Genomic DNA, 27,831 nt, shown 5'->3' with positions numbered 1-27,831 from the left:
ATCCTTCTCTCTCGCGAGCTCCGCTCCCCCCTCACGCTCCCACTATACTAATCTAGGGACAAAATTCTGTCCGCCTCGCTTCTTAACGGTAACATGTTACATGTCTCTATAATTCCTAATCCATTCTACTGGAAATTCACCTAGTATCGCCAAATCACAGAAACACTCTGAACTAAAAAATGGATATAATATAGACTTTTGAATGCTTTCCGCATATGTCTTAATTATCGGGAGCCATCCTAATAAGAATTCCCTTACTTCCTTTTCTTGTGCTTCTCTAAGATGAAAAGACTCATACAATATATGCATCTGGATTTCCTTAATGAACACTGAAAAATCAGGCATTTTATTAGCTTTCCAGTTTTTCACTATCAATTGTCTGACCAACAATATAATTATATTTAAAAAAAAATTGTGTAATAATACATCCTGACTGGCATAATTAAGGAAAAAAATACAGTCTGCGTCTAAGCAGATCTTTAGTTTATAGATATTGTTAAACCAATAAGCAACCTTCTTCCGAAATTGTCCAACCTTAGGGCACTCAAAAAACATATGTAAAATGTCTGCATTAATAAAAAGACATTGTGGACAAGAAAAAGTTTGACTAGTAGACATTTTAGACAATTTTAGAGGTTTACAATAAAAGTTGTTAATTAGTTTCATATGGCTCTCTTTGCAGCTCATTGGTATCCTACATTTATTAACTATTTTACAGCTAACCCTAATTGTCTCTTGATCTGTCCCTGGAGTCACTAAACTCCATTTATCCTGGAGAATTTCTATCCATGTATTACTCTGCTTGGCCAGCATAATACTATACAATATAGATATTGAAGGGGCCTTAACTCTAGCGATGATGATACTGGGTCTTATTTCAAGCCATGCGACCGGCCCGCCACCATCCCAATCCTTAGATTTGATGTAATGACAGACTTGTAGGTATGGAAACAGATTGTTACTTGGGAGATCAAACTGTCTCTTTAAACTATCAAGATAATAGGAGTAAATTAGAAAGTTGCTTAAAAATGCATGCTCTATGTGAATCACGAAAGAAAATTTTTGAGTACAGTGTCCCTTTAAAAAAAAAAAGTACTTGGATTTGCCATTATATATACATCTGGTTTGTCTAGAGACCCCTAATAATAAAGTTTATTTTCTAGTAGACAAGTCTCTTTCTTAAAAATTTTTTTTTTTATATAAATATGATCACTGTGGTAAAAGAAAAAAAGTGTTTTTACCTCTCTAATCTAAGATAAGCCTGTATGGGTCCCTATTTCACTTGTGGCTACCCTTGATGAAAATTTAGTAAGGTAATCACAGTAATGGCAGTGATCACAAGGCTATTTTCAATATTATTAAAGGGACACTGAACCCACATTTTTTTCTATCGTGATTCAGATAGAGCATGCAATTTTAAAGGGATACTAACCCCTCATTTTTTTCTTTCATGATTCAGATAGAGCATGCAATTTTAAGCAACTTTCTAATTTACTCCTATTATCAATTTTTCTTTGTTCTCATGTTATCTTGATTTGAAAAAGCAGTAATAAAAGGTTAGGAGCCGGGCCCATTTTTTAGTTCAGCACCTTGGTAGAGCTGCTGATTGGTTTGCTACATTTAGCCACAAATCAGCAAGTGCTACCCATGTGCTGAACAAAAAATGGTCTGGCTCTAAAGCTTACAGTACTGCTTTTTCAAATCAAGATAGCATGAGAACAAAGAAAAATTGATAATAGGAGTAAATTAGAAAGGTGCTTAAAATCTCATGCTCTATCTGAATCATGAAATAAAAAAATTGGGTTTAGTATCCCTTTAAGAACCTTTCTAATTTATTTTCATTCTCTTGGTATCTTTATTTGAAATGCAAGAATGTAAGTTTAGATGCCAGCCCATTTTTGGTGAACACACTGTGTTGTTCTTGTTGATTGGTGGGTAAATTCATCTACCAATAAACAAGTGCTTTCCATGGATCTGAACCAAAAAAATAGCTTAGATGCCTTCTTTTTTAAATAAAGAAAGCAAGAGAATGAAGAAAAATTGATAATAGGAGTAAATTAGAAAGTTGTTTTAAAATTGCATGCTCTATCTGAATCAATAAAGAAAAAATTTGGGTTCAGTGTCCCTTTAACTAAAATCTATGCAAAAAAATATCTTTTTTTTTTACTTTTTTTGTCGCAGCTATCTTGCATGCCATACATTATATATATAATAATGGAACATTGTAAATCTGCTGAAATAAACAATATATAGTTTGTGTGGGTCACTTAAACTGAAATTTAACTTACAATAGGGTTTAAATGTAGGTAGCCAAAAATGCTCAAAAGCGGCTCAGCACTGGGGTGAATGGGTTAAAGGAACATGAAACCCATTTTTTTTCTTTCATGTTTCAGATAGAGCATGCAACCTTTCCAATGTATTTCTATCTAATTTGTTTCATTCTCTTTGTATCCTTTGTTGAAAAGCATACCTTGGTAGAATCAGAAGCTGCTGATTGGTGACTGCACATATATGCCTCTTGTCCAGGGCCGGCAGGTACTGTCTCCAACAACTCCCGACCCCCACTGTATGCTCTGACTTCAGGGCCGGCTCTCGTTCTGATACATATTATGTTCGGGTGCAATAGGAGCAGTGGCAACCACTGTTTGATTTGCTATGCAGCACTACCACTGTTTGGTTTGAATTTAGCCACCAATCGGCAAGTGCTACCCAGGTGCTGCACCAAAAATGGATTGGCTCCTAAGCTTACATTCCTGCTTTTCAAATAGGATATCAAGAGAAAGAAGAAAATTGATCATAGGAGTTAATTAGAAAGCTGTTTAAAATAATAATATAAAAAATTGTGTTTCATATCCCTTTAACTTGCAATGGGATGCTATGTAATCGGGGGGGGGGGGGGGGGTCAAAATGTATCCTCGCCTGTGTGGCCAAAAATCCTAGCACTGGCCCTGCTCTTGTCATAGGCTTTCAGCTATCTCCCAGTAGTGCAATACTTCTCCTGCAATAAAGGATACCAAGACAATGATGCAAATTATATAATAAAACTGAAATGGAATGTTGTTTAGAATTGTGTGTGCTATCTGAATCATGAAAGGAATTTTTTGTGGGGTTTATATCCCTTTAAAGGGACATAATACCCATGTGCTAAATCATTCGAAAGTAAATCATTTGAAAAAAAAAAAAAGGAAGATATTTTACCTATTACTTCATCTCACAATAGTAAGTGCTGTTTGAACAATTATGCAGCTGACAGTAGCTACAGCATATTGGGCAAAAAAAAGCCAATCGGCTTCATCAGTGCTAATGTCCCATTTTGCTTTACTGTGATTTCATGAAATTTCTCTCGCAAGATTTCATAGTAAACTAACTTAAACTGAGGATGCAAATAACATGACACTGCCTGCACATGCCAGATGCAAGCTCCCTTGTAGGTCCTGGGACTATCATCCTGATTAGCTGCTTAAAGTCCCTTTACAATGGGATGTCACTACTGAGGACATTCTGAGGTAAAGTATCTTCCTTTTTTACATTGAGATGTTAAGGTGATATTTTCTAATCATCTTTTTACAGCTATGCTGCATCACTTTCAAGTGCTTCCCTTCAAATATGTCTGTTTTTTTTTTTGTAAAATAGGCCTTTTTTTCATTTGAGAGTATCCCTGAGACAGTCCCCTTGAAACAACCTCTTGGGTATGCTGACCTGGTTTTGCAATGGCCAATCAGAGGCCAAATGCCAGTGAACGCCTAAACAAGTGTAGTATAAGGTAGGGTTAGGTAATCAGCATATTTAATGGGACATTGCTTTTGTGTGAAAATTGTGCTTGTATCTAGTGCCCTAGAGAAGCCAGAAAGCAAATTAAGTTACCTACAAATCAAATGAGTTTTGGTTACATATTTTGCTTTTTCTTTATAAATGGAAAGAGTCCACAGCTGCATTCATTACTTTTAGGAAATAAGAACCTGGCCACCAGGAGGAGGCAAAGACACCCCAGCCAAAGGCTTAAATACTCCTCCCACTCCCCTCATCCCCCAGTCATTCTTTGCCTTTCGTCCCAGGAGGTTGGCAGAGACGTGTCAGAATTTTTTAATTTTTGTTTTTTGTCTCTTATGGAGGGTAGTACTCTTCGGCATGGGACAGGAGTTTTAAGTAGTCCTGTCAGTCTCTCAGTGAGGGCTTGGATGAGTCCGGAGATGCAGGGAGAGTCTTTCTGTGAAACCATCCCGACTCATTAACAGCTCCTCAAGCAATCAGCGTTGTCTAAATTCGCTCCGCTGCCTGCTTTTTTCTCTGAAGTCCATGACTGAGGCGATGCCAATATTCGTCACACTTGAAAGGCCGTGTTCCTGTTCCACAGCGTAGATTCCGGTAAGATCGTTTCATTTTACTTTATCGTCCATGTACTGCAATGTGAATGTTTTCCTGAGAGGTTACCACACCTTTGCGGGTCTAACTATATGACATAAGGGTCTCCGTGAGTCTCTGTTAGTATCTTGGAATCAAGGGTTAATATCTCCTGAGAGGGGTTATTGAACAGGGGGGTTTATAATCATGTTAATGTGATTCAACCTGTTTATGTGTGATGTTTATAGGCTTGTGGTTGGAACTTTGAGGCCTTTGGAAGTGATGTAGCCTTTTGGTTGGGCACTCTTTTTTTGGATTGTTCGGTTCACCTTGTGTTCGAGCGTGGTTCCGTTCCGTTCCCCATTTCCGCATTCCTGACCGTGTGGCGGAGGAGATATTCTAGTCCGCAGGGGTCTGGTCATAGGAGGTGGTGAGTGCCCCAGCCATTGTGGGTGTCGGGTGCCGTTTTTGTTTTCATACTTTAGTCCATAAAGATATTTCCTCTATGCAGTTATGAAAGGATTCTGATGCTGAGACACTGCTCGTTTCAGATTCAGTTATGGAGGATGACTATTTTGATTTCAGATTCTGTGTCCCGTGACACATGTCGACCAGTTTTGTTCCGTATGCCATTTCAGAGCGCCTTGTTCCTCGGGCTCGGGGAATCAAGGGACTGCTGATGCATCCGCCTCTGGGGGTCCTGTCCTCAGAGAGGCGAGTTCCCTACCAATTCATACTTCTACACATTAGGGTAACCCAGTTTCTGATTCCTCCATGCAGGGTGGCGTGTTCCCACCGGAGGTTGCAGCAAGTTTTTGCTTCCACATAATGTTGGCGATTGTTCGTCTGCAGAGTCCAGACGTTTATTTGAGAATGTGCTCTTGCCCTATTGTCCCGGGCCTTTTGCCATGGGGAGGAGCTCTACAGTTCCTCGCAGGTGTAACTTTCCCTGAGTGTTGTGTTTTCATTACAGGATTGCGCGCCTTCGCGTATTGCTCAGACATGTTTTTCAGTTATTGAATGACCCTATCGCTACCAGATATGGGGATTTTCAGTCTGCTAATTCGAATGGTGCACCTCATTAGACATGTGGGGATGAGGTAATCTCCTGATTGTCATTTGTTTGAGATCTTTCCCAGTTTTTGAAAGATAGGGCTCCGTTTGGCTGGGCCTGCATCTTTTTTTTTGGGCGTTAACCTCCGGGTTGCCTTATATTTTATTTATATCCGATGGGATATCTTATTTGTTTTTTGTTTCCTTCGGGAACCTTCTGGGATTGATGCTCTTTATTACATCATCAAAAGTTGTTTTGGACATGTTAGTCCTATGTTATAAATGTCTGTTTTCTGTTTGTTTGTTTTTTCCCTATGAGGGAGAATTTATGCAGCTTTCCGGTTAGGACCCTAGGTGCAGGCTGGTCCTGTCGGGTTCGTTCGGTCTTGCGGCTGTTCAGACACGTGGTGCTGTTCTTCTCGTCTGGTTCGGTAGAAGCGCCGAGTCCTCAGGTTATCATTGTTTTTCATGTTCAACTAAGCATTCGAGAGGACCTGTGGGTACGTGAGGCGGGAAGGATTGTTTCAGTCCTTATAGCCTTCAGTCATAGATGGCCGGGCAGGGGAGTTTCCCGCTGCGTCACTCTATCTGACTTCTGATTTCATCAGAACCTAGAGCCTCCCCCATGTGGTGGAGGGTTGGAGGGCTTAACGCCCCTTACCCCAGTTGAGCGGTTTGGCCTTCATTTTTAGGCCTCTGGATTTGTCCTTTTTAACTTGATCCAACAGCTTGTACAGGATAGCTGTTTAGCATGAGGAAGGTTTGCAGTTAGAAACCAGTTGCAGCTCTTCACACCTTGCAGGTGTATGCGTAAGCTGTTTATAGTGTTTCTAGATGCAGCTCTCTTACTCTTTGACGTGTACTGTCTGTCTGAGTTCTAAGAGTCTTCTTCCATTGTCCGGGTGAGTTGGATCTCCTTTTAGGGATCTGTGTTTCCGGGTGATGGTTGTTCCCTGTGGGGACTTTGTTTAGCTCAGGGTTTTCCGGAGCTGGGTAGGCTTAGTGCCTTTCTCTTCCTTGTGTCCTCTGCTTGTGCGGAGGTGATAGGGAGACTAGTCCTGCTAGTAGGATTTTTTTACCTCGAGGTATCCCTTGGCTGTCCTGATGCTTTGAGAAGTATCTTCATACGACTTCTAGCCTTGCTCCTTGGAGCGTTGGACTTTAGATAGGGGTGGTTCCTTCCTTTGGTCAGGGCTTTCGAGTTCTTCTCACAATCCGGATTCTCTGGATATGCATCCATATCCCTTGTGTCTAGCTTTTTGGCCAGTTGGGGTGTTTAGTTCTAGGGTAAGGTTTGCCTGAACTATTAGGTACCCGGACCTGTTTTTCTCCCTGAGACTTCCGGTTGCTGAAGCTTCGCTTGGCCTCTTTCCTGACCTTGTTTTAGGTATTTTTGGAATCTTGGATCTCAGGGCTGGTCTGGTTGTTCCACGATTGTGGGAACTTGGGCTATGTCCTTACTCCATCTACCTGACCTGGTCATGGTTAGCCAGGTTTTCTGAGTCTTTTTTACTCTTTGCCACAAGAGTAGCCGTGTCATCTAGTGATAACTGTGTGGCTTGCGCCTCAAGGGTTGTTGGTTCATACCCAGCTGCTGGCGCTGGATGTCCAATTTCTGGTGCGCCTTAGGATTGCATTCCCCTAGTCAGCTTGCCAGTGTTCCTGTGGATTCCCATGCTACTTTTAGGGGGGTCCTTTTCTAGGACATCTGTGTTGAGAATTTATTTTCCCATTAGTTTTGTCGATCCTATGGGATCTTGATTTTTCTGTGGCCTGGGTCAGTTTTGAACGCCCTATGTAGCAGGCTGGTCCTGGCCGGACGCTAATCTCTGTTCTACGGCTTATATCATACATGTGGTGCCGGTGTAACTGGCTGCCTGGTTGGATGGTGAGTCTCTTACTCGGATGACTTCCTTGAGCTTCAATACATTTTTGAGGCTCTGCCCATGCAGGGCTACATATGGAGAGGAGGCCTTCCGTCCTACTCAATAGGCTGGTTCTTGTCTCTTCTTTTAAGAAGGAGCATCAGACTAGGTGTTCCTTACAGCGAGTACCCTTTCACTGATGGGTTACAAATAGCCTTGCCTAAATCGTTATTTTCAAACCAGAATATCTGGAGTTGAGCTCTGTTCTCTTGACGTTCCCTTAGTCTTTTGACTTAGTGCTTTTGTCCCTAGTGGCTTAGGGTCAACCAGAGTGGCTGTGTGACTCTCATCGTTGCCTAGCACTCTTTTTAATTTGGGAGTTGTTTCCTGTTGTGGGTGTCTTAAGCACTCTGTGTCTTGGTCTCTTACGTGAGGGTTCAGTGTCCAAGGTGCCTTGGATATAACTTTGATGCATTGCCTGGGGTGCGAAGTCTGCTACGGAGGGGTAACCCGGGGGTTCCTCAGGGGGTAGTACGTTTTGTAAGCCGGCTCAGAGCTCTGGGTGTCCGGGTTTATTTGTCCTGGTCCTTGTCTTTGACTCTACTTTTTTGGTGTTCTGTTCCAGATCCCTTAGGGTGGTTTTGGACGGCCCCGTTCCCGGTTCCGGAACATCTTCGGTTCCTACCGGCGCATATTTTTCTCTTCTTAGAGAATTAGTCTTCTACTGGACCGGCTGTAGTGGCCGGATGTTTCTGTCATTCAGTATTTGACCTGTTGAGTCTGCCTACAGTTTTACGCTCCATGCCTGTGTGCTGGTGCGCAGGGGTGCTGTGCTGGTTTTGTTTTCCCTCCTTTGGGGTGGATTTGGATGGTGTTCCACCATGGCTTAGTTGTGGTCTATGCTTCCTTGGAACCAGAAGGTCAAGAGTTTAAATACAGCTGTGGCTGTAATTTCATTATGCTGGTCCTGCAAATACCCTTGCCTAATGCATCTTTATCCAAAGTATTCGCCTGATGATGGGAGGTACTTTTTTCTTCTGTTCATTGGGGTTGTCCCCCCTGCCTTGCGTGCAGGATGTCAGAGTGAAGGGATGAATTTGTTGTGACATGCCATCTCTGTGCTTTTCAGTGGAGGGTCTCTATTTGGGAGTACCCTTAGTCTTCAGGAAGGGGGCTGCGTCTGGGTCCTGGACCCAAGCTTTTTGGGGGGCTGGTTACCTCCTTTTTCCTTCCTGGAATTCTTGTTGATTGGGGAATTTTATTTCCTTTTGTCCTTTTGGGCATTATCAGTCACTTTTGGTGCTAGGTCTGTTGCCCTGAGCAAAGGTCAGGGATCTGTCTGATCTTTTGATCTTTGGCCGCGTATCATAGTTTGATATTGTGAGCCTTCCTTAAGAGGAGGCTTTGCGGTAGATCCTTCTCGGCAGGTAGTTTCTATACTATTTTTTCGGGTTCTGGTCTCTTCTTTCCGGTCCTTTTTGGAGTGCTCCTTCTTTGAGGATGGTCCTGTGCCATTTAATGACTAGGGTTGGGGACTTGGGTCGCTAACTACTCCATTGCTGCAGGACGCCTGTGGCTTTGGAGGAGTATTTTCAGATATTCTGATACTGTTTCAGCAGCTTCCGGGGACAGTTTTGTCTTTGGTTGTTCTTTCCTGGGTGCGAGTTGGCACTCTGCATAGGGGAGGGGTTTTCCTTCTCCCTTTCAGTCTCAGGGCATTAATTAATCCTTGGTATCTATGCAGATAGGGATTTGTCCCTTTGCCCTTGGTTTTTTCATTGGTTTTGACTTGTTCATTCTGGTTTACGCTTTTGGAGTTACCTTTTTGGGGTTCTTTCGCCCTAGTCTCTTCTCTGAGTCCTTTTTCTTCCCTTCTCGGGGAATGTGGTTGTTCCCCTTACTTTGGTTAGGGGGTGAGTTTGTTTTGAGGGCTGAGTGCCTGCGGGACTTTGTTTTCTCAGGGGCTTTTTGGTCCGGTCAAGTCTAATAACCTGAGCGGTCTCTAGCAAAGGTCTTGCTGGTTCTTACTTTTGGGCAGTTCCTTTTGCTGTTTCTTTTTGTCCCTTCGGCCTCTAGTGAAGCAGTTTTCTTGTCGGGAGTTTGGGTGTTTTCAGGCTTCAGTGCCCTCAGAATGGGCCACCTTTTGTACTCGCCCGTTTTGCATTTAGTGTCCTCTATAGCTTGGGTATCGTTTTCCCAAAAGTAATGAATGCAGCTGTGGACTCTCCCTGTTTATGAAGAAAAACTTAAATTATGCTTACCTGATCATTTTCTTTTCTTCAGACGAGGAGAGCCCACAGCTCCCCGTCCGCATTTTTGTATGAGGCAGTTGTAATTATTAGTTTTTTGTTCTTCTGGCACCTTTTTCACCCTGATATTTCTCCTACTGTTACTTGTTCCCTTGGTAGAATGACTGGGGGAAGAGGGAAGTGGGGGAGGTATTTAAGCTTTTGACTGGGGTATCTTTGCCTCCTCCTGGGGGCCAGGTTCTGAATTCCCAAAAGTAATGAATGCAGCTGTGGACTCTCCCCATCTGAAGAAAAGAAAATGATCAGGTAAGCATAATTTAAGTTTTTGACTGCGTATGTGTTAGAAGAGGCTCTTAGGCTGATACGGAACATACAGGTTATAGAGCTGCACAGATTTATTAAGCTGGCGTGCTTTTCTTAGCGGGGGCTGTCCTGCATGAGGCACCATGTGACTGGGTGTAGTCACGTCTTGTTTTCCATTTCCAGAAAAGAGTGGAACGCCTACGTTTACTCCCGAGAGAGATTTTGGCGATGTTAGAGGTTCCAAGTCCTGATCCGTCAGGTAGATCTCAGTCCTCTATATCAGATAATGATCTTGATTAGACGAGTGGAGAGGATTGTATCCTCTCCTTTATCATCTCTATGTATATAGTTTTAGAATCCCATTCCTGAGCTTGTTTTAAGAGCTTGGGGCTCTTGACTCTGTCTAGAGTCTTTGTGGTTTACCGGTTGGGGACTTGTTCTCCAGTATTCGGTCCAGCTCTCTCGGTGTTGGGGATTTTTTCCCAGTTCCCAGAGGGTAGATTTGTCTTGGTTTCTTCCTTGTCAGCAGGGAGATATTTTTTTCTGGGGTATGTGAATCAGGATTTTCCTTCAAATCATCCTTGGGGGTTTTTTCAGTCGAGCATTTGACTCTGAGGTCCAGTCTTCTGGATCCATGCCAGTCAGGACCTCTTAGTGAGTGGATTATTTATTAGTTAGGGAGTTCCTCCTGCGTAGATGGGAGGGTCTTGAATTTGGTGGTGGGCGGAGGCCCACTACGGCTCTTGACAGCAATCCATTCTCTGAGCGTGCTCTTCCGGAACGGATGTTCCTTACGATCATCCGTTTGCTCTGACTATTGAGAAGTTTTCGAATGTGTATCTGAAGAAAGCAGATCGAGTTTTTCAGTTGAGATCCGCAGGACTAAGGGGCTGAAGGGATTATTTCCCGGCCTAGCAAGCTGTAGGCTTGGAGTTTGAATCCTGCTGTGGCAGTTTTCTTAATTCTGAGGAGGTCTATTTTAACCTTCTTTTCGACTATGTCACTCTTTTTCAAGGATGGCTCGATCCTATCTGGAGTGGGCGTCTTTGAGACTGTTGCTTCATTTTGTCCGTAAGTTTGTAATCACGGTTTAGAGGCTTTGCTGTCATGAGAGTTCCCTTGTTGCAGGGATCTACCGGGTCAGGGTCTCTTTGCGTGTTGGGATCTTTTCTCCTGGGGCGAATTGCGAAGGGTCGCTTGGACCTAGCCGAGAGGTTTTTTCCTGAAAGGTTTCGGTCCCTCCTTCAGCTCATACCTGGTTCCTCATCACCTATTTTAGGCATGGAGGACTCCGTCTCTTTTTGTCAAGAGGAGCTAGATTGTCCGGTCTCTCTTCTGCATCCTGGGGTTTTCTTCTTCCTCCTCCAGAATGAGCTGGTGAAAGGCTTGTCTAGCTAGTTCTTGTTCGTAGGGGCAGCCTGCTTGACATGCGGAGGTTGCAGATGGATACCAGCTGTAGTTCCTTTCTCTGGTATGCTCTTTTACAAGCAGTTTTTGCTATCTGTGTTCCAGTTCCAGAGATTGATTGATCATTTAGGTATTCAGTTGTTTTTGCTAGGGTACTGCCTGCGGCAGGGCCGGCAAGTCTATTCCTTGCTCCTTTGGGGTTGGATCTTCCTTCAGGAGTCACATCGGGTTACCTTTGTACCTGTTCAGGAGGTGGTCTTTGAATCTTATTCAAGGACCTATTTCGTCTGTAGATTGTTTTTCTACGTGTCATAGGTTCCTGTGTTGCAATTTGCAACATGTTCTTCTTTATTGTGGTCTTCCCTTTAATAAGGCTATCTGAGCTTTTTCTCCATAAGATGGTTGTATCCATTGTCCAAATGGGAAGAGGTTCCTCCTTTTTTGGGGAATCTTTCCTTGAGGTTCTGTCAAACTTCATCCTTTGTTATTCATATCTGGGGAGTACAAGGTTTTGGAAGCTGATTTACTTCCTCCTTGTTAGTGGAGGAGTGTTTTTCACTGGCTCTAGGAGACAGCGGGACACAAGCCTCCTCAGAGGTTTATGGCTCAGTTCGAGTGCAGTGACATCTTTTTGGGTCTCTGACATGAGATTCTATGGTTCTGGTTGTTGGGCGGCTGCTTGGTCCTCCTAACATTCTTATAATTTTTAGTTTTGTTTCTATCAAGGAAGCCTTCGGGAGTTTTGTTTTCTTGCAGGCTGTGGTGCCCTCAGGTGGGGCCGCATTTTATTTGCCCCCCCGTTAGCATTCAGTGTCCTCTGTACCTTGGGTATAATTTTCCCACCAGTAATGAATCCAGCTGTGGATTCTCCCTGTATTTAGAAGGAAAACATACTGTACATTATGAATTACCAGAAAATTTCCTTTCCTTCGATACAGGGAGAGTCCACAGCTCCTGCCCATGCTCTCCGGTGGGCGGCCCTAAATTTAAGTTGTTTTTCTTCTGGCACCTTTTTCTCTTGTAAGGTGTATCCAGTCCACGGATCATCCATTACTTGTGAGATATTCTCCTTCCCAACAGGAAGTTTCAAGAGGATCACCCACAGCAGAGCTGCTATATAGCTCCTCCCCTAACTGCCATATCCAGTCATTCTCTTGCAACTCTCGACAAGCATGGAGGTAGTAAGAGAGAAGTGGTAAAACGTAGTTGTTGTTTTTTTTCTTCAATCAAAAGTTTATTTTTAAATGGTACCGGAGTTGTACTATTTTGTCCCAGGCAGAAAATAGAAGAAGAATCTGCCTGTGATTTCTATGATCTTAGCAGGTTGTAACTAAGATCCATTGCTGTTCTCACACATGACTGAAGAGAGAGGTAACTTCAGCGGGGGAATGGCGTGCAGGTTATCCTGCTATGAGGTATGTGCAGTTTTATAGAAGATGTGTATGCTAGAAAATGCTGCTGATACCAGATTTATGTAAGGTAAGCCTGAATACAGTGATTTAATAGCGACTGGTATCATGCTTACTTTCTGAGGTAATACTCTTATATATTTACGATATAAAACGTTTGCTGGCATGTTTAAACGTTTTTATATATACTTTGGTGATAAAACTTTATTGGGGCCTAGTTTTTTTCCACATGGCTGGCTTAAATTTGCCACTGTGTTACTATGAGTGGGAGGGGCCTAATTTAGCGCTTTATTGCGCAGTAACTTTTACAGACTGAGACATCCAGCTTCCTCCAGGAGTCCCCTGAATGCTATAGGACATCTCTAAAGGGCTCTTAGGCTTTCCAAAGTCGTTTGTTTGGCAAGGTAGGCCCACAGCAGGGCTGTGGCAGTTTGTTGTGACTGTTAAAAAAAGTCTATCGTTTTTTTGATCCGTTTTTTGAACTAAGGGGTTAATCATCCATTTGCAAGTGGGTGCAATGCTCTGTTAGCTTATTATACACACTGTAAAAATGTTGTTTGATTTACTGCTTTTTTTCACTGTTTTTCAAATTCTGACAAAATTTGTTTCTCTTAAAGGCACAGTACCGTTTTTATTTTTTGCTTGTTAACTTGATTTAAAGTGTTTTCCAAGCTTGCTGGTCTCATTGCTAGTCTGTTTAAACATGTCTGACATAGAGGAATCTCCTTGTTTATTATGTTTAGAAGCCATGGTGGAACCCCCTCTTAGAATGTGTACCAAATGTACTGATTTCACTTTAAGCAATAAAGATCATATTCTGTCGTTAAAAAATTTATCACCAGAGGAATCTGACGAGGGGGAAGTTATGCTGACTAACTCGCCCCACGTGTCAGACCCTTTGACTCCCGCTCGAGGGACTCACGCTCTCATGGCGCCAAGTACATCTAGTGCGCCCATAGCGTTTACTTTACAAGACATGGCGGCGGTCATGGATAATACCCTGTCAGCGGTATTATCCAGACTACCCGGGTTTAGAGGAAAGCGAGACAGCTCTGGAGTTAGAAGAAATACAGAGCATACTGACGCTTTAAGAGCTATGTCTGATACTCCCTCACAATATACAGAAGCTGAGGAAGGAGAGCTTCTTTCTGTGGGTGATGGTTCTGACTCAGGAAAAAAGATTCAACCTGATTCTGATATGTCTACATTTAAATTTAAGCTTGAACACCTCCGCGTGTTGCTCAGGGAGGTTTTAGCTGCTCTGAATGACTGATACAATTGCAGTGCCAGAAAAATTGTGTAGATTGGACAAATACTATGCAGTGCCGGTGTGCACTGATGTTTTTCCAATACCTAAAAGGTTTACAGAAATTATTACTAAGGAATGGGATAGACCAGGTGTGCCGTTCTCTCCCCCTCCTATTTTTAAGAAAATGTTTCCAATAGATGCCACCACACGGGACTTATGGCAGACAGTTCCTAAGGTGGAGGGAGCAGTTTCTACCCTAGCTAAGCGTACTACTATCCCTGTCGAGGACAGTTGTGCTTTCTCAGATCCAATGGATAAAAAGTTAGAGGGTTACCTTAAGAAAATATTTATTCAACAAGGTTTTATTCTACAACCCCTTGCATGCATTGCCCCAGTCACTGCTGCTGCGGCTTTCTGGTTTGAGTCCCTGGAAGAGGCTTTACAGGTAGAGACCCCATTGGATGACATACTTGACAAGCTTAGAGCACTTAAGCTAGCCAATTCTTTTGTTTCTGATGCCATTGTTCATTTGACTAAACTAACGGCTAAGAATTCTGGTTTTGCTATCCAGGCGCGCAGGGCGCTATGGCTTAAATCATGGTCAGCTGACGTTACTTCAAAGTCTAAGCTGCTTAACATTCCCTTCAAGGGGCAAACCCTATTCGGGCCTGGTTTGAAGGAGATCATTTCTGATATCACTGGAGGAAAAGGTCATGCCCTTCCTCAGGATAGGTCCAAATCAAGGGCCAGACAGACTAATTTTCGTGCCTTTCGAAACTTCAAGGCGAGTGCGGCATCAACTTCCTCTAATGCAAAACAAGAGGGAACTTTTGCTCAGTCCAAGTCGGTCTGGAAACCTAACCAGACCTGGAACAAAGGCAAGCAGGCCAAAAAGCCTGCTGCTGCCTCTAAGACAGCATGAAGGATTGGCCCCCTATCCGGTAACGGATCTAGAAGGGGGCAGACTTTCACTCTTCGCCCAGGCTTGGGCAAGAGATGTCCAGGATCCCTGGGCGTTGGAAATTATATCCCAGGGATATATTCTGGACTTCAAAGCTTCCCCTCCAAAAGGGAGATTTCACCTTTCACAATTATCTGCAAACCAGATAAAGAGAGAGGCATTCTTACTCTGTGTTCAAGACCACCTAGTTATGGGAGTGATCCGTCCAGTTCCAAAAAAGGAACAGGGACAGGGATTTTACTCAAATCTGTTTGTGGTTCCCAAAAAAGAGGGAACCTTCAGACCAATTTTAGATCTCAAAATCTTAAACAAATTCCTCAGAGTTCAATCATTCAAGATGGAGACTATTCGTACCATCCTACCTATGATCCAGGAGGGTCAATATATGACTACAGTGGATTTAAAGGATGCTTATCTTCACATTCCGATACACAAAGATCATCATCGGTTTCTCAGGTTTGCCTTCCTAGACAGGCATTACCAGTTTGTAGCTCTTCCCTTTGGATTAGCTACAGCCCCAAGAATCTTTACGAAGGTTCTGGGGTCACTTTTGGCAGTCCTAAGACCCAGGGCATAGCAGTGGCCCCTTTAGACGACATCCTGATACAGGCGTCAAATTTCCAAATTGCCAAGTCTCATACGGACATAATTCTGGCATTTCTGAGGTCGCATGGGTGGAAGGTGAACGAAGAAAAGAGTTCTCTATCCCCTCTCACAAGAGTCTCCTTTCTGGGAACTCTAATAGATTCCGTTGAAATGAGGATTTACCTGACAGAGTCAAGGTTATCAAAACTTCTAAATTCCTGCCGTGTCCTTTATTCCACTTCTCGCCCTTCGGTGGCTCAGTGTATGGAAGTAATCGGCTTAATGGTAGCGGCAATGGACATAGTGCCGTTTGCACGCCTACATCTCAGACCGCTGCAACTCTGCATGCTCAGTCAGTGGAATGGGGATTACACAGATTTGTCCCCTCTACTAAATCTGGATCAAGAGACCAGGGATTCTCTTCTCTGGTGGCTATCTCGGGTCCATCTGTCCAAAGGTATGACCTTTTGCAGGCCAGATTGGACAATTGTAACGACAGATGCCAGCCTTCTAGGCTGGGGGGCAGTCTGGAACTCCCTGAAGGCTCAGGGATCGTGGACTCAGGAGGAGACACTCCTTCCAATAAAAATTCTGGAACTGAGAGCGATATTCAATGCTCTTCAGGCTTGGCCTCAGTTAGCGACAATGAGGTTCATCAGATTTCAGTCAGACAACATCATGACTGTGGCTTACATCAACCATCAAGGGGGAACAAGAAGTTCCCTAGCGATATTAGAAGTCTCAAAGATAATTCGCTGGGCAGAGATTCACTCTTGCCACCTATCAGCTATCCATATCCCAGGTGTAGAGAACTGGGAGGCGGATTTTCTAAGTCAACAGACTTTTCATCCGGGGGAGTGGGAACTCCATCCGGAGGTGTTTGCACAATTGATTCATCGTTGGGGCAAACCAGAACTGGATCTCATGGCGTCTCGCCAGAACGCCAAACTTCCTTGTTACGGATCCAGGTCCAGGGATCCCAAGGCGACGCTGATAGATGCTCTAGCAGCACCTTGGTCTTTCAACCTGGCTTATGTGTTTCAACCGTTTCCTCTGCTCCCTCGTCTGATTGCCAAAATCAAGCAGGAGAGCGCATTGGTGATCTTGATAGAGCCTGCGTGGCCACGCAGGACTTGGTATGCAGATCTGGTGGACATGTCATCCTTTCCACCATGGACTCTGCCGCTGAGACAGGACCTTCTACTTCAAGGTCCTATCAACCATCCAAATCTAATTTCTCTGAGACTGACTGCCTGGAGATTGAACGTTTGATTTTATCAAAGCGTGGCTTCTCAGTCAGTCATTGATACCTTAATTCAGGCACGAAAGCCTGTCACCAGGAAAATCTATCATAAGATATGGCGTAAATCTCTTTATTGGTGTGAATCCAAGGGTTACTCATGGAGTAAAGTCAGGATTCCCAAGACATTATCTTTTCTCCAAGAAGGATTGGAAAAAGGATTGTCAGCTAGTTCCTTAAAGGGACAGATTTCTGCTCTGTCTATTCTTTTGCACAAGCGTCTGGCGGATGTTCCAGACGTTCAGGCATTTTGTCAGGCTTTAGTTAGAATCAAGCCTGTGTTTAAACCTGTTGCTCCGCCATGGAGTTTAAATTTGGTTCTTAAAGTTCTTCAACGGGTTCCGTTTGAACCTCTTCATTCCATAGATATCAAACTTTTATCTTGGAAAGTTCTTTTTTTGGTAGCTATTTCCTCGGCTCGTAGATTTTCCGAGTTATCTGCCTTACAATGTGATTCTCCTTATCTGATCTTCCATGCAGATAAGGTAGTTCTGCGTACCAAACCTGTTTTTTTTACCTAAGGTGGTATCTAATAAGAATATCTATCAGTAGATTGTTGTTCCATCATTGTGTCCTAATCCTCCTTCAAAGAAGGAACGTCTATTACACAATCTTGACGTGGTTCGTGCTTTAAAGTATTATTTACAAGCTACTAAAGATTTTCGTCAAACATCTGCTTTGTTTGTTGTCTACTCTGGACAGAGAAGAGGCCAAAAGGCTTTGGCAACTTCTCTTTCTTTTTGGCTATGGAGTATAATACGCCTAGCTTATGAGACTGCTGGCCAGCAGCCTCCAGAAAGGATTACAGCTCATTCTACTAGAGCTGTGGCTTCCACTTGGGCCTTTAAAAATGAGGCTTCTGTTGAACAGATTTGCAAGGCGGCGACTTGGTCTTCACTTCATACCTTTTCAAAATTCTATAAATTTGATACTTTTGCTTCTTCGGGGGCTATTTTTGGGAGAAAGGTTTTACAGGCAGTGGTACCTGCCTTGTCCCTCCCTTCATCTGTGTACTTTAGCTTTGGTATTGGTATCCCACAAGTAATGGATGATCCGTGGACTGGATACACCTTACAAGAGAAAACATAATTTATGCTTACCTGATAAATTTATTTCTCTTGTGGTGTATCCAGTCCACGGCCCGCCCTGTCATTTTAAGGCAGGTATTTTTTAACTTTAAACTACAGTCTCCACTGCACCCTATGGTTTCTCCTTTCTCTGCTTGTCTTCGGTCGAATGACTGGATATGGCAGTTAGGGGAGGAGCTATATAGCAGCTCTGCTGTGGGTGATCCTCTTGCAACTTCCTGTTGGGAAGGAGAATATCCCACAAGTAATGGATGATCCGTCGACTGGATACACCACAAGAGAAATAAATTTATCAGGTAAGCATAAATTATGTTTTTTCACCCTGATATTTCTCCTTCTGTTCCTTGTTCCCTCGGCAGAATGACTTTGGGATGAGGGAAATGGGGGAGGTATTTAAACCTTTGGCTGGGGTGTCTTTGCCTCTTCCTGGTGGCCAGGTTCTGTATTCCCACAAGTAATGAATGCAGCTGTGGACTCTCCCTGTATTAATGGAAATTATCTGGTAAATCATAATTTATGTTTTTACCCCTTTTCCTGTACTTTTAAGTCTGAAAATTGAAGATTGTCCTGTCCTGATATCTGAAAAAGCATGCTAGATATTATTCCATATTTACAGTTTATATTATTATTTCTGCTGAAGCCAACCAGTGAAGTTTGACCATTCTAAAAACAATAGCAGCAAACAAATATAAAGTTTAAACTATATTAGAACAGATTAATTGGAGAAATAAAATTTACATTTTTGTTCATTTAATGCGTCTGGAAGAGGGTATTTTAAAAATGTATTCCTTGTTGCTGTTCTTTCCTATGCATGATCTTAATTTATTAGTCTATTGTCCCTTTTAATTTAAAGGGACAGTCTACACCAGAATTTTTATTGTTTTAAAAGATAGATTATCCCTTTTATTACCCATTCCCCAGTTTTGCATAACCAACGCAGTTATAATAATATACTTTTAACCTCTGTGATTATCTTGTATCTAAGCCTCTGCAAACTGCCCCTTTATTTCAGTTCTTTTGACAGACTTGCAGTTTAGCCAATCAGTGCCTGCTCCCAGATAACTTGACGTGCACAAGCACAGTGTTATCTATATGAAATACGTGAACTAACACCCTCTAGTGGTGAAAAACTGTTAAAATGCATTCTGAAAAGAGGTGGCCTTCAAGGTCTAAGAAATTAGCATATGAACCTCCTAGGTTAACCTTTAAACTAAGAATACCAAGAGAACAAATCAAAATTGGTGATAAAAGTAAATTGGAAAATTGTTTAAAATTACATGCTCTATCTGAATTATGAAAGTTTATTTTGACCTAGACTGTCCCTTTAAGTTTTTATGGGTGGTTAGTTCTGAGTTTGCTATCCCTTTTTGCCTTGTAGTCCTGTTTATAGAAATTTATGATATTCTATTAAAACAAAAAAAAACTTCTGACTTACCCATATGTTTTTTTTCCACAGCTGCAAAGACAGAATTTTCAGAAAATTCCAAGGTTCCAGGACTCACAAAGATTTTATAAACTTTGTAAGCGAGAAGGAGTGGGAGGGCGTAGAGCCAGTGTCGTCTTGGGTCAGTCCAGATTCAGTTCTGTGAGTATCATATTGTAATCTTCATCATTTCTGCATCTTATATGAGTATATTGTAAGAAAGTGCACAATAGAGCTTTTAACAAGCACTTCTGCTGTAGGTGGGCTTGTACTGAAGGCTTTCCTTCTATAATATAATATTTGTAAGGCTTGAAGTGGGTTTGTACTAAAGCTTAAAAAGCTAATACCCTGCCTGCCATTTTATGTTCTTTTGAAAGAGCAAAAAGCAGTGAGCACTCACAGCAGAATTTTTGTTTCCATTTTAAATACGATAAGTTCTTCTTTCCATTTCAAGCGTTGCTTTCTCAAATCTGTATCCTGCAACTGCTTGAAAATCTATAGTAAACGAGCGAGGAAGTAGGTCCACAGACAAACGAATAAGGTAGACGCGAATTCTAGTCCTTTTCATAATGCCCTGAATACTGGGGTTCCAATATTTACCTCTGTTCAGGAGTAAGAGACATCTGTTTTAAGCTATATATATATATATATATATATAAAAAAAAAATCCTTTGGTAAGGGTACAAAAGGGAATGCACATTAGAATACACTGCTGTTCTGTTTACACTCTAAAATGAAAGGGATAGGAACGGTAACATTTGAACTTGCATGATTCAGGTAGACCATGTGCTTTTAAGACTTTTAAATTCCGTTTTCAAATTCACTTTGTTCTTTTGATATTCTTTGTTGAAAAATATTTACATATTCTACACTACTGGGAGCTTGATTGGTTGTTGAACACGTGTCTCCTCATAGGCTGACTTGATGTGTTCAGCTAGCTCCCAGTAGTGCATTGCTGCTCTTTCAGCAAAGGATACCAAGAGAATGAAGCAATATAAATAATAGAATTTGGAAAATTGTTTTTAAAAAAATAAATTTTTGGGGGTTTCATGTCCATTCAATAGGTAATTCTTCTAGAATAACCAGTAAATAGTGATATAATTACTAAACATTACAATGAAAGTAAAATTAGGATAATACCAAAGCACTGATTTTCTCTGAGCACTGAATCATGAAAGAAAACATTTGACTTTACTATCTCTTTAATTTAATTATTCATAACCGTTTTAAAGCAGACTCTATTTTAACATTTGTATACTTTTTATTTTAATGTCAATCGTTTGTTTTTGTGTATGTGGGGGATATATATATATATATATATATATATATATATATATATATATATATATATATATATATATATATATATATATATATATATATATATATATATACATACATACATACACAAAACACGGAAGGGAACTGCACTCTCATTCTGGACCGGGTACACATCCCATGACCCTGCAACATGCTCAGCCCTGGGTGCCACTGGCACTCACAGGAAGCTGTGCTGTCCCCAGAGCCACAAGCAGTTAACCCCAGACAGGTCTGGGTGCAAGAACCATAGGGAAAATTACAAAACAAATTAATACAACACACAGAGAAAACCCAGCACTCACTCACAAGCTCTCAGCTAAGATTTAAAAGCAAAAATTGAAAGGTTAGTTACCGCATCTGGCCAAATGGGACAAGCTCAGGTACCACGTCAAGGTCCTTTCCAATACCTGAGACCCTAAAACAGCCACACAATGCAAGCTTTCAAATCCAAACAAACTGAAAACAAGGGAAGGGTGCACAGGAATATGTAATCACCCTAGACATATACAAAACACGGAAGGGAACTGCACTCTCATACCGCACCGGGTACTCATCCTTGACGTGGTACCTGAGCTTGTCCCATTTGGCCAGATGCGGTAACTAACCTTTCCATTTTTGCTTTTAAATCTTAGCTGAGAGCTTGTAAGTGAGTGCTAGGTTTTCTCTGTGTGTTGTATTAATTTGTTTTGTAATTTTCCCTATGGTTCTTGCACCCAGACCTGTCTGGGGTTAACTGCTTGTGGCTCTGGGGACAGCACAGCTTCCTTTGAGTGCCAGTGGCACCCAGGGCTGAGCATGTTGCAGGGTCATGGGATGTGTACCCGGTCCGGTATGAGAGTGCAGTTTCCTTCCGTGTTTTGTATATGTCTAGGGTGATTACATATTCCTGTGCACCCTTCCCTTGTTTTCAGTTTGCTTGGATTTGAAAGCTTGCATTGTGTGGCTGTTTTAGGACCTTGACGTGGTACCTGAGCTTGTCCCATTTGGCCAGATGCGGTAACTAACCTTTCCATTTTTGCTTTTAAATCTTAGCTGAGAGCTTGTAAGTGAGTGCTGGGTTTTCTCTGTGTGTTGTATTAATTTATTTGGTAATTTTCCCTGTGGTTCTTGCACCCAGACCTGTCTGGGGTTAACTGCTTGTGGCTCTGGGGACAGCACAGCTTCCTGTGAGTGCCAGTGGCACCCAGGACTGAGCATGTTGCAGGGTCATGGGATGTGTACCCGGTCCGGTATGAGAGTGCAGTTCCCTTCCGTATTTTGTATATGTCTAGGGTGATTACATATTCCTGTGCACCCTTCCCTTGTTTTCAGTTTGTTTGGATTTGAAAGCTTGCATTGTGTGGCTGTTTTAGGGTCTCAGGTATTGGAAAGGACCTTGACGTGGTACCTGAGCTTGTCCCATTTGGCCAGATGCGGTAACTAACCTTTCCATTTTTGCTTTTAAATCTTAGCTGAGAGTTTGTAAGTGAGTGCTGGGTTTTCTCTGTCGATGCACAAAGTATGACAGCAGCACAGTACAAACTTTTTCTTTAAAGGTGAAGAATTCTCTTTATTTGGATATCGCAACCTTGGGCAATAAATTTATTCAAAGAGGGTACCCAAAAGATACCATTACTAGGAGTAGTGAGGAATTGGATAAAAAACAAAATAAAAAGAATGATTCAAATAGATTAATCTTTGCTATGGAATACAGTAATAAGAGTAATGATGTCTTTAAAATAGTGAGAAAATATTGGCACTTATTGTCTAAATACAATCCAGAAGTAGAATCCTTTAAATTGCCTCCTATGCCATCATATAGACGGGTAAAAAATCTTAGGGATAACATTTTCAAAGCAGATGTGGGCACTATTAAACCATCTAGTACTAATTATTTGACTACACCTAATAATGGGTGTTACCCCTGTCTACATTGTACTCAATGCAATTCAATCATAAAAGGAAAATTCCTAGCACAAAATGATAAAAGGAAACAATACACAACTAATGGATTATATACATGTCAGACTAATTATGTAATTTACTTACTTAAATGGCCATGTGGGCTTTGCTATATTGGCGAGACCACTCAGGCCGCAAGGGACAGATTTAGTCAACATAAAGCTTCCATCAAATCAAAGGACATGTCACTTCCAGTATCTGCACATTTCACACTTATGGGACATACAGTTAGCCAGCTCCGTTTCTAAGTAATAGACCATATCCCCATTCATAGAAGAGGGGGTAATAGGGAACTAAAACTGAAACAAAAAGAGGTATGTTGGATCAAGCGCCTAAATACATTACATCCTTATGGTCTGAATAGGGACTATGATTTGTATTTGTTTTTATAATAATTAGCATGGTATATATTCTGGTACCACTAGAGGTCACTAATGAAAGGAATCCTAGAATACCTGGACAGGTATGAGTTAATCCAATTAGCACTCAAAGCTGAAACCTGATTGATCCAGATAACCTTTTTTAAATGTTTGTTGAATTGTTTTTAACTATGCATGATTAAGGACTATGTAGGTCCGAAACGTCGCTTTTTTAAGGTTGTGATATCCAAATAAAGAGAATTCTTCACCTTTAAAGAAAAGTTTGTACTGTGGTGCTGTCGCACTTTGTGCATGGACTGTATACATTGGAGTTTTGCTGATACTCCACAGTGACGAGCACACAGCTTGGAAATTCTCTACAATTTATGGTGCTGGACTCAAATTGAGATATATATATATATATATATATATATATATATATATATATATATATATATATATATATATATATATATACTGTATGTCACTGTCCACCAATAGAGCAGTGGATATTATTGTTATCAGCCAGTAAGCAGTTAGATCTTAAAGTGACAATAAAGTTAAAAAAAAAAAAAAAACTTTCATAATTCAGGCACAGCATACAATTTTCAACAACTTTCAATTTTACTTCTGTTACATCATTTTTTGTTCTCTTACTAGCCTTTGTTGAAAAGCATACGTAGGTAGGATAGTGAGCAGCAATGCTCTACTGGGAGCTAGCAGCTAAATGGTGGCTAAACACACGCCTCTTCTCATTGGTTTACCAAATGTGTTTAGTTAGCTCTCAGTAATGCATGGCTGCTCCTTCAACAAAGGATACTAAGAGAATGAAATGTTATAGTAGATGTTAGTGATAAAGTTGTTGAAAAATGTATAGGCTCTTTGAATTACAGACATGTACTTTCCTTGTTAGATCCAAAAATCAAAATAAAGGGTTTCAATGTAACCTTTTTCATGCTCTTTCACATGTGTGAATTTTTTACTGTTACTGTCTCTTTAAGTCTACCGTATGTTTTTGAAATTCTGAACCTACTGGTACTTGCCGACCTACCTGAGTTTAAAATAATGTAGAGTTGGGGGGGGCGGAGCCAGCCATAGAAGGAGCAGGACGTACATTTAATGGGCTCCTAAAAAAACAATTTAATATGAAGGTATAAATACCAAATTATAGCAACAAGTCTGATCTTAATCTACACCTGGGCAGAGCAAGGTATATAAAAAGGTGTTTCAGGACACTTTCAATATTTATTACGGCTTTTATTTGATAAGCCAGAGACACGGAGAGAACAACCGCACCAGCTAAACAGCACACTCTGGAATTCGTGCGCCTCATGCAGACTAGCTGGAAACAACCAACTCAGCAGCGGTAATCGGGAGTCTGGATGAGTGTAGGCTACCAGCGGCTGAAAAATTCCCCCTAAAGTGGCAGAGGGACTGTTTTTATTACTTTCGAAGATCTCTGAATAATATTGTCTGCGTGGCTGCTGGGGATTACTGACAACCAAGATGGCGACTATCTCGTGGAACGAGGAGACACTGCAGCAGCTACATGCTCAGTTCCTTCAGCTAAAACCAATCCTCCTAACTGTGCTGGAGAGGAACTTTCTACCCAATAACTACCCAACGCTATTATCGGAACCGGGTGCTCCCGGTGATGACGTCATTGGTAAGAATACTGTGACAGTTTTCAGCAAGAGCGTGCATAACGGAGCCATGCTGTTTGGGAGCGAGGAAGTTTCTCACAAGCTGGGCACCTCAATTGGGATCATCCCAGGTGTTCACATGAACTTGTCTGCACCAATACAAATTTATTTGACACAAAGTGGCAGTGATGCAGCTAGTTTGGAGATGGGCTATCTGGAAGCTTTGAAGGCGAGGAGACATTGCGATAACGTGTCTTTGGGACATATTACTGCTGTCTTTGATGTGGCTTGGCGCTCCGGCATAGGCTGAGGACTAATTACCATACAAGTGACCGAGACATTGGAGACAGTAAGAACGTAGACTTGCACTAATGTATCTCAAGTCACATACGGTCAATCAGGGCAGCGGATCTACTCTAAACTAGTGACTATTATCAGACTACTACCACAAGTGAACTGCATGGTAACAACTGAGACTAGCATATATTGTAAACGATACATATATTTGTTTTATATGTCATTACACATAATCTGTAATATGTTAGGTTGTTTTATCATGAGCTATGTTAAAATGTTTCCTTATACTCCCTTGCATATTTCTGTGCAGGACCCGATAGTGCATACGTAGCCCAGATAGTCACTCCAACAAAAATAGTTTTAAAATGTCTCTGTGTAGCGGAGATATGCTCAGTTCCATTAGTTTTTATGATGTTGAGTCATGTTAATTGTATATGATATCTATATTAGCTCCTGTTTTCATTGCATATGTTGAGAATTCTTTACAGGGAAGCCTCCCTAGCTATATTATATCCAGGCTAAGTTAGGAATTTAATGTCTGACATCCTAAATAATCCGCCACAGCTAAGACACTTTCATTCCTTATATTATACAGTGTGCGGATATTTGTAGCCGTGCTTGTTTCCCCTCACTGTAGTACAGCTAATTATATTTGAGTGCCTATAATCTTCTGAGCAGTGAGGCTATGAGTTGAGTGAACCATTGCTTTAGTACACTGGGGTTATTTTGATTCATGCGATCAGCGGCCGAGATCGCAGGTAGAACTCAGGGCAATCTCTCACTTTGCGCCCCATAGAAATTATAACAGTGTAAACCTACTCTACCTCACTTTGACATTTTCACACTATACTCAATGTATTCACTTTAATATTTCAGTCCGGTACATCTTAGCAAAAGCCTGCTATGTATTAACATATGCTCTCTACATAGTTTGTTGTTATTTGTAATTTAGTGTCTTCCTAATGTTGGATATAGAGCTTCTGCTCAAGAAACTGATATCACTCCTATCGTAAAAGTTAGAACTAGGCTCTCACATGCCAGAAATACTATTACCTTACTAGGTAGCCAGTCTATTTTTATTTCCCCCCCGCTTACTATTATGTTTATAAGGTTTATATACGATTACATTGTCCTGTTCCTCTACAGTCTGTCCACTCAGTATTTGCTGCCTCTCATAATGAGCTCTTTAGCATTTAAACCACACATACTACTTATTTTATCTACAACCTATTTACTCCCTTAGTAAGTACTCTAAATATCAAGCTACTGACTTCGCCTACTTTCTCTAGATCAGCAGGACTGATCAATAATACTAGCTGGACGAGCCTATAATCTCTACACACACCCTGATTTCTTTACAGTTTCATTTGCTCTCCTCCTCAGCTTAGTGACATTATACTATCAGTGCTTTATTCCTTGAAAGTCTTCTTTGGCATATATTCTACCCACAGTATCTATTTTACTACCTCCCCCCCCCCGCTACTACACTACTCTATAATATATCTCCTAGCTTTAGGAGAATTAAAAAAGCGGTTTCTCTTGTCTATACCGCACCTCCCTCCGCCCCTTGATACCCATCTCTAATCCAAAATGCATAATAATACGGAACCCACCTATTTTAATCAGACTCCTGGATCTATCTGACTTAATATGGTTCCTACTTAATATCATAAAGGAGGCTTGGATTTTGGATCATAGTACCTTTTTTCCCTTATCTACTTTAGTAATTTATATAACTTATGAGTAGTCCTGTGGATTCATTAGTATTCCTAGTTATTACCCCTCATGTCCTATGTTGTAAGAATCTTCAGGACCTCAGGAACAAAAATTGCTATTAAATTTAAAAATAGAGGTTTATCATTGAGATCCAAAAGTGGTCTCCTTGGTTACAAGTCCCTTCTTTCGCTTCATTATTTCCTGTTACTTTTGTTGGCCCAAGAGTAATCTATTATCCCATATAGAAGGTTCCTGAAAGATTAGCTTCTTACCTGTTTATTGTTTGCAAACTATGTGAATTGTTGGTTATACGTCTCTTACATGTTTATTTTATTACTCCTGTACAATTGTAGCCTTATCTCATGTGACATAAGAATGTGTTATTATGATCCATGTATGTCTTTAACTAAACCTCAATAAAAATATTATAAAAAAATAAAATAAAAAAAAAATAAAAAATAATGTAGAGTTCATCTCTGTCTTAAACTACTAATTACAAGCTTTAACAGCGTAACATTGTTTGGATTTTGTTTTGTTATAGGATGAGCAGTATGTCTGGCCTATTTCAGCTTTCCATGCAGATTAGGGTATGTATCATTTAAATGGCAATATACTACATGAGCTGCTTATATTGAAGAGGTTTAAAAAAGCTTGTTTAAGAAGGGTTCATAACTACTCTTATTAATGGTAGAATGTATTGGTTTTGCCTGTGTGCAGCACCTATTTGCACTGTAAAACACATACATATATACTGTGTATATAGTTACATATATATTTACATTTCTCCAAAATATTTTTTTTCTTTTTATGTTTCAGCAATGTCACAATTATTTTGTTGAAGACCTTGGTATTCCAGTCTGGGGATCTTACATCATTTTTGCATTGATAACCCTGTTTTTAGGGTTAGTTTTGGGCTTGGTAAGTGTAATTCTATTTCTCCAACATAGGTGTGTCCGGTCCACGGCGTCATCCTTACTTGTGGGATATTCTCTTCCCCAACAGGAAATGGCAAAGAGCCCAGCAAAGCTGGTCACATGATCCCTCCTAGGCTCCGCCTTCCCCAGTCATTCTCTTTGCCGTTGTACAGGCAACATCTCCACAGAGATGGCTTAGAGTTTTTTGGTGTTTAAATGTAGTTTTTATTCTTCAATCAAGAGTTTGTTATTTTAAAATAGTGCTGGTATGTACTATTTACTCTGAAACAGGAAAGAGATGAAGATTTCTGTTTGTAAGAGGAAAATGATTTTAGCAACCGTTACTAAAATCGATGGCTGTTTCCACACAGGACTGTTGAGAGGAATTAACTTCAGTTGGGGGAAACA

The 27,831-nt window shown here is 41.2% G+C and overlaps 1 protein-coding gene across 1 annotated transcript in view; it reads left to right on the top strand.

The window, feature by feature from the left end:
• Positions 1 to 27,427, top strand: part of LOC128644515 (thioredoxin-related transmembrane protein 1-like) — a gene marked incomplete at both ends in the record, with an annotated part of 30,827 nt that extends 3,400 nt beyond the window's left edge. Inside the window, 3 exons of the mRNA XM_053697098.1 lie at positions 19,267 to 19,395; positions 27,051 to 27,096; positions 27,326 to 27,427. Coding sequence (XP_053553073.1) covers positions 19,267 to 19,395; positions 27,051 to 27,096; positions 27,326 to 27,427 — 277 coding nt within the window. The remainder of the gene's footprint in view (positions 1 to 19,266; positions 19,396 to 27,050; positions 27,097 to 27,325) is intronic.
• Positions 27,428 to 27,831: the final 404 nt, after the last annotated feature.

This window comes from Bombina bombina, unplaced genomic scaffold (genome assembly GCF_027579735.1).
Source record: "Bombina bombina isolate aBomBom1 unplaced genomic scaffold, aBomBom1.pri scaffold_1980, whole genome shotgun sequence".
NCBI classification, from domain to species: Eukaryota; Metazoa; Chordata; class Amphibia; order Anura; family Bombinatoridae; genus Bombina; species Bombina bombina.
The sequence above is the reverse complement of the archived record's forward strand: the minus strand, read 5'-3'. Positions and strand labels throughout refer to the sequence as shown.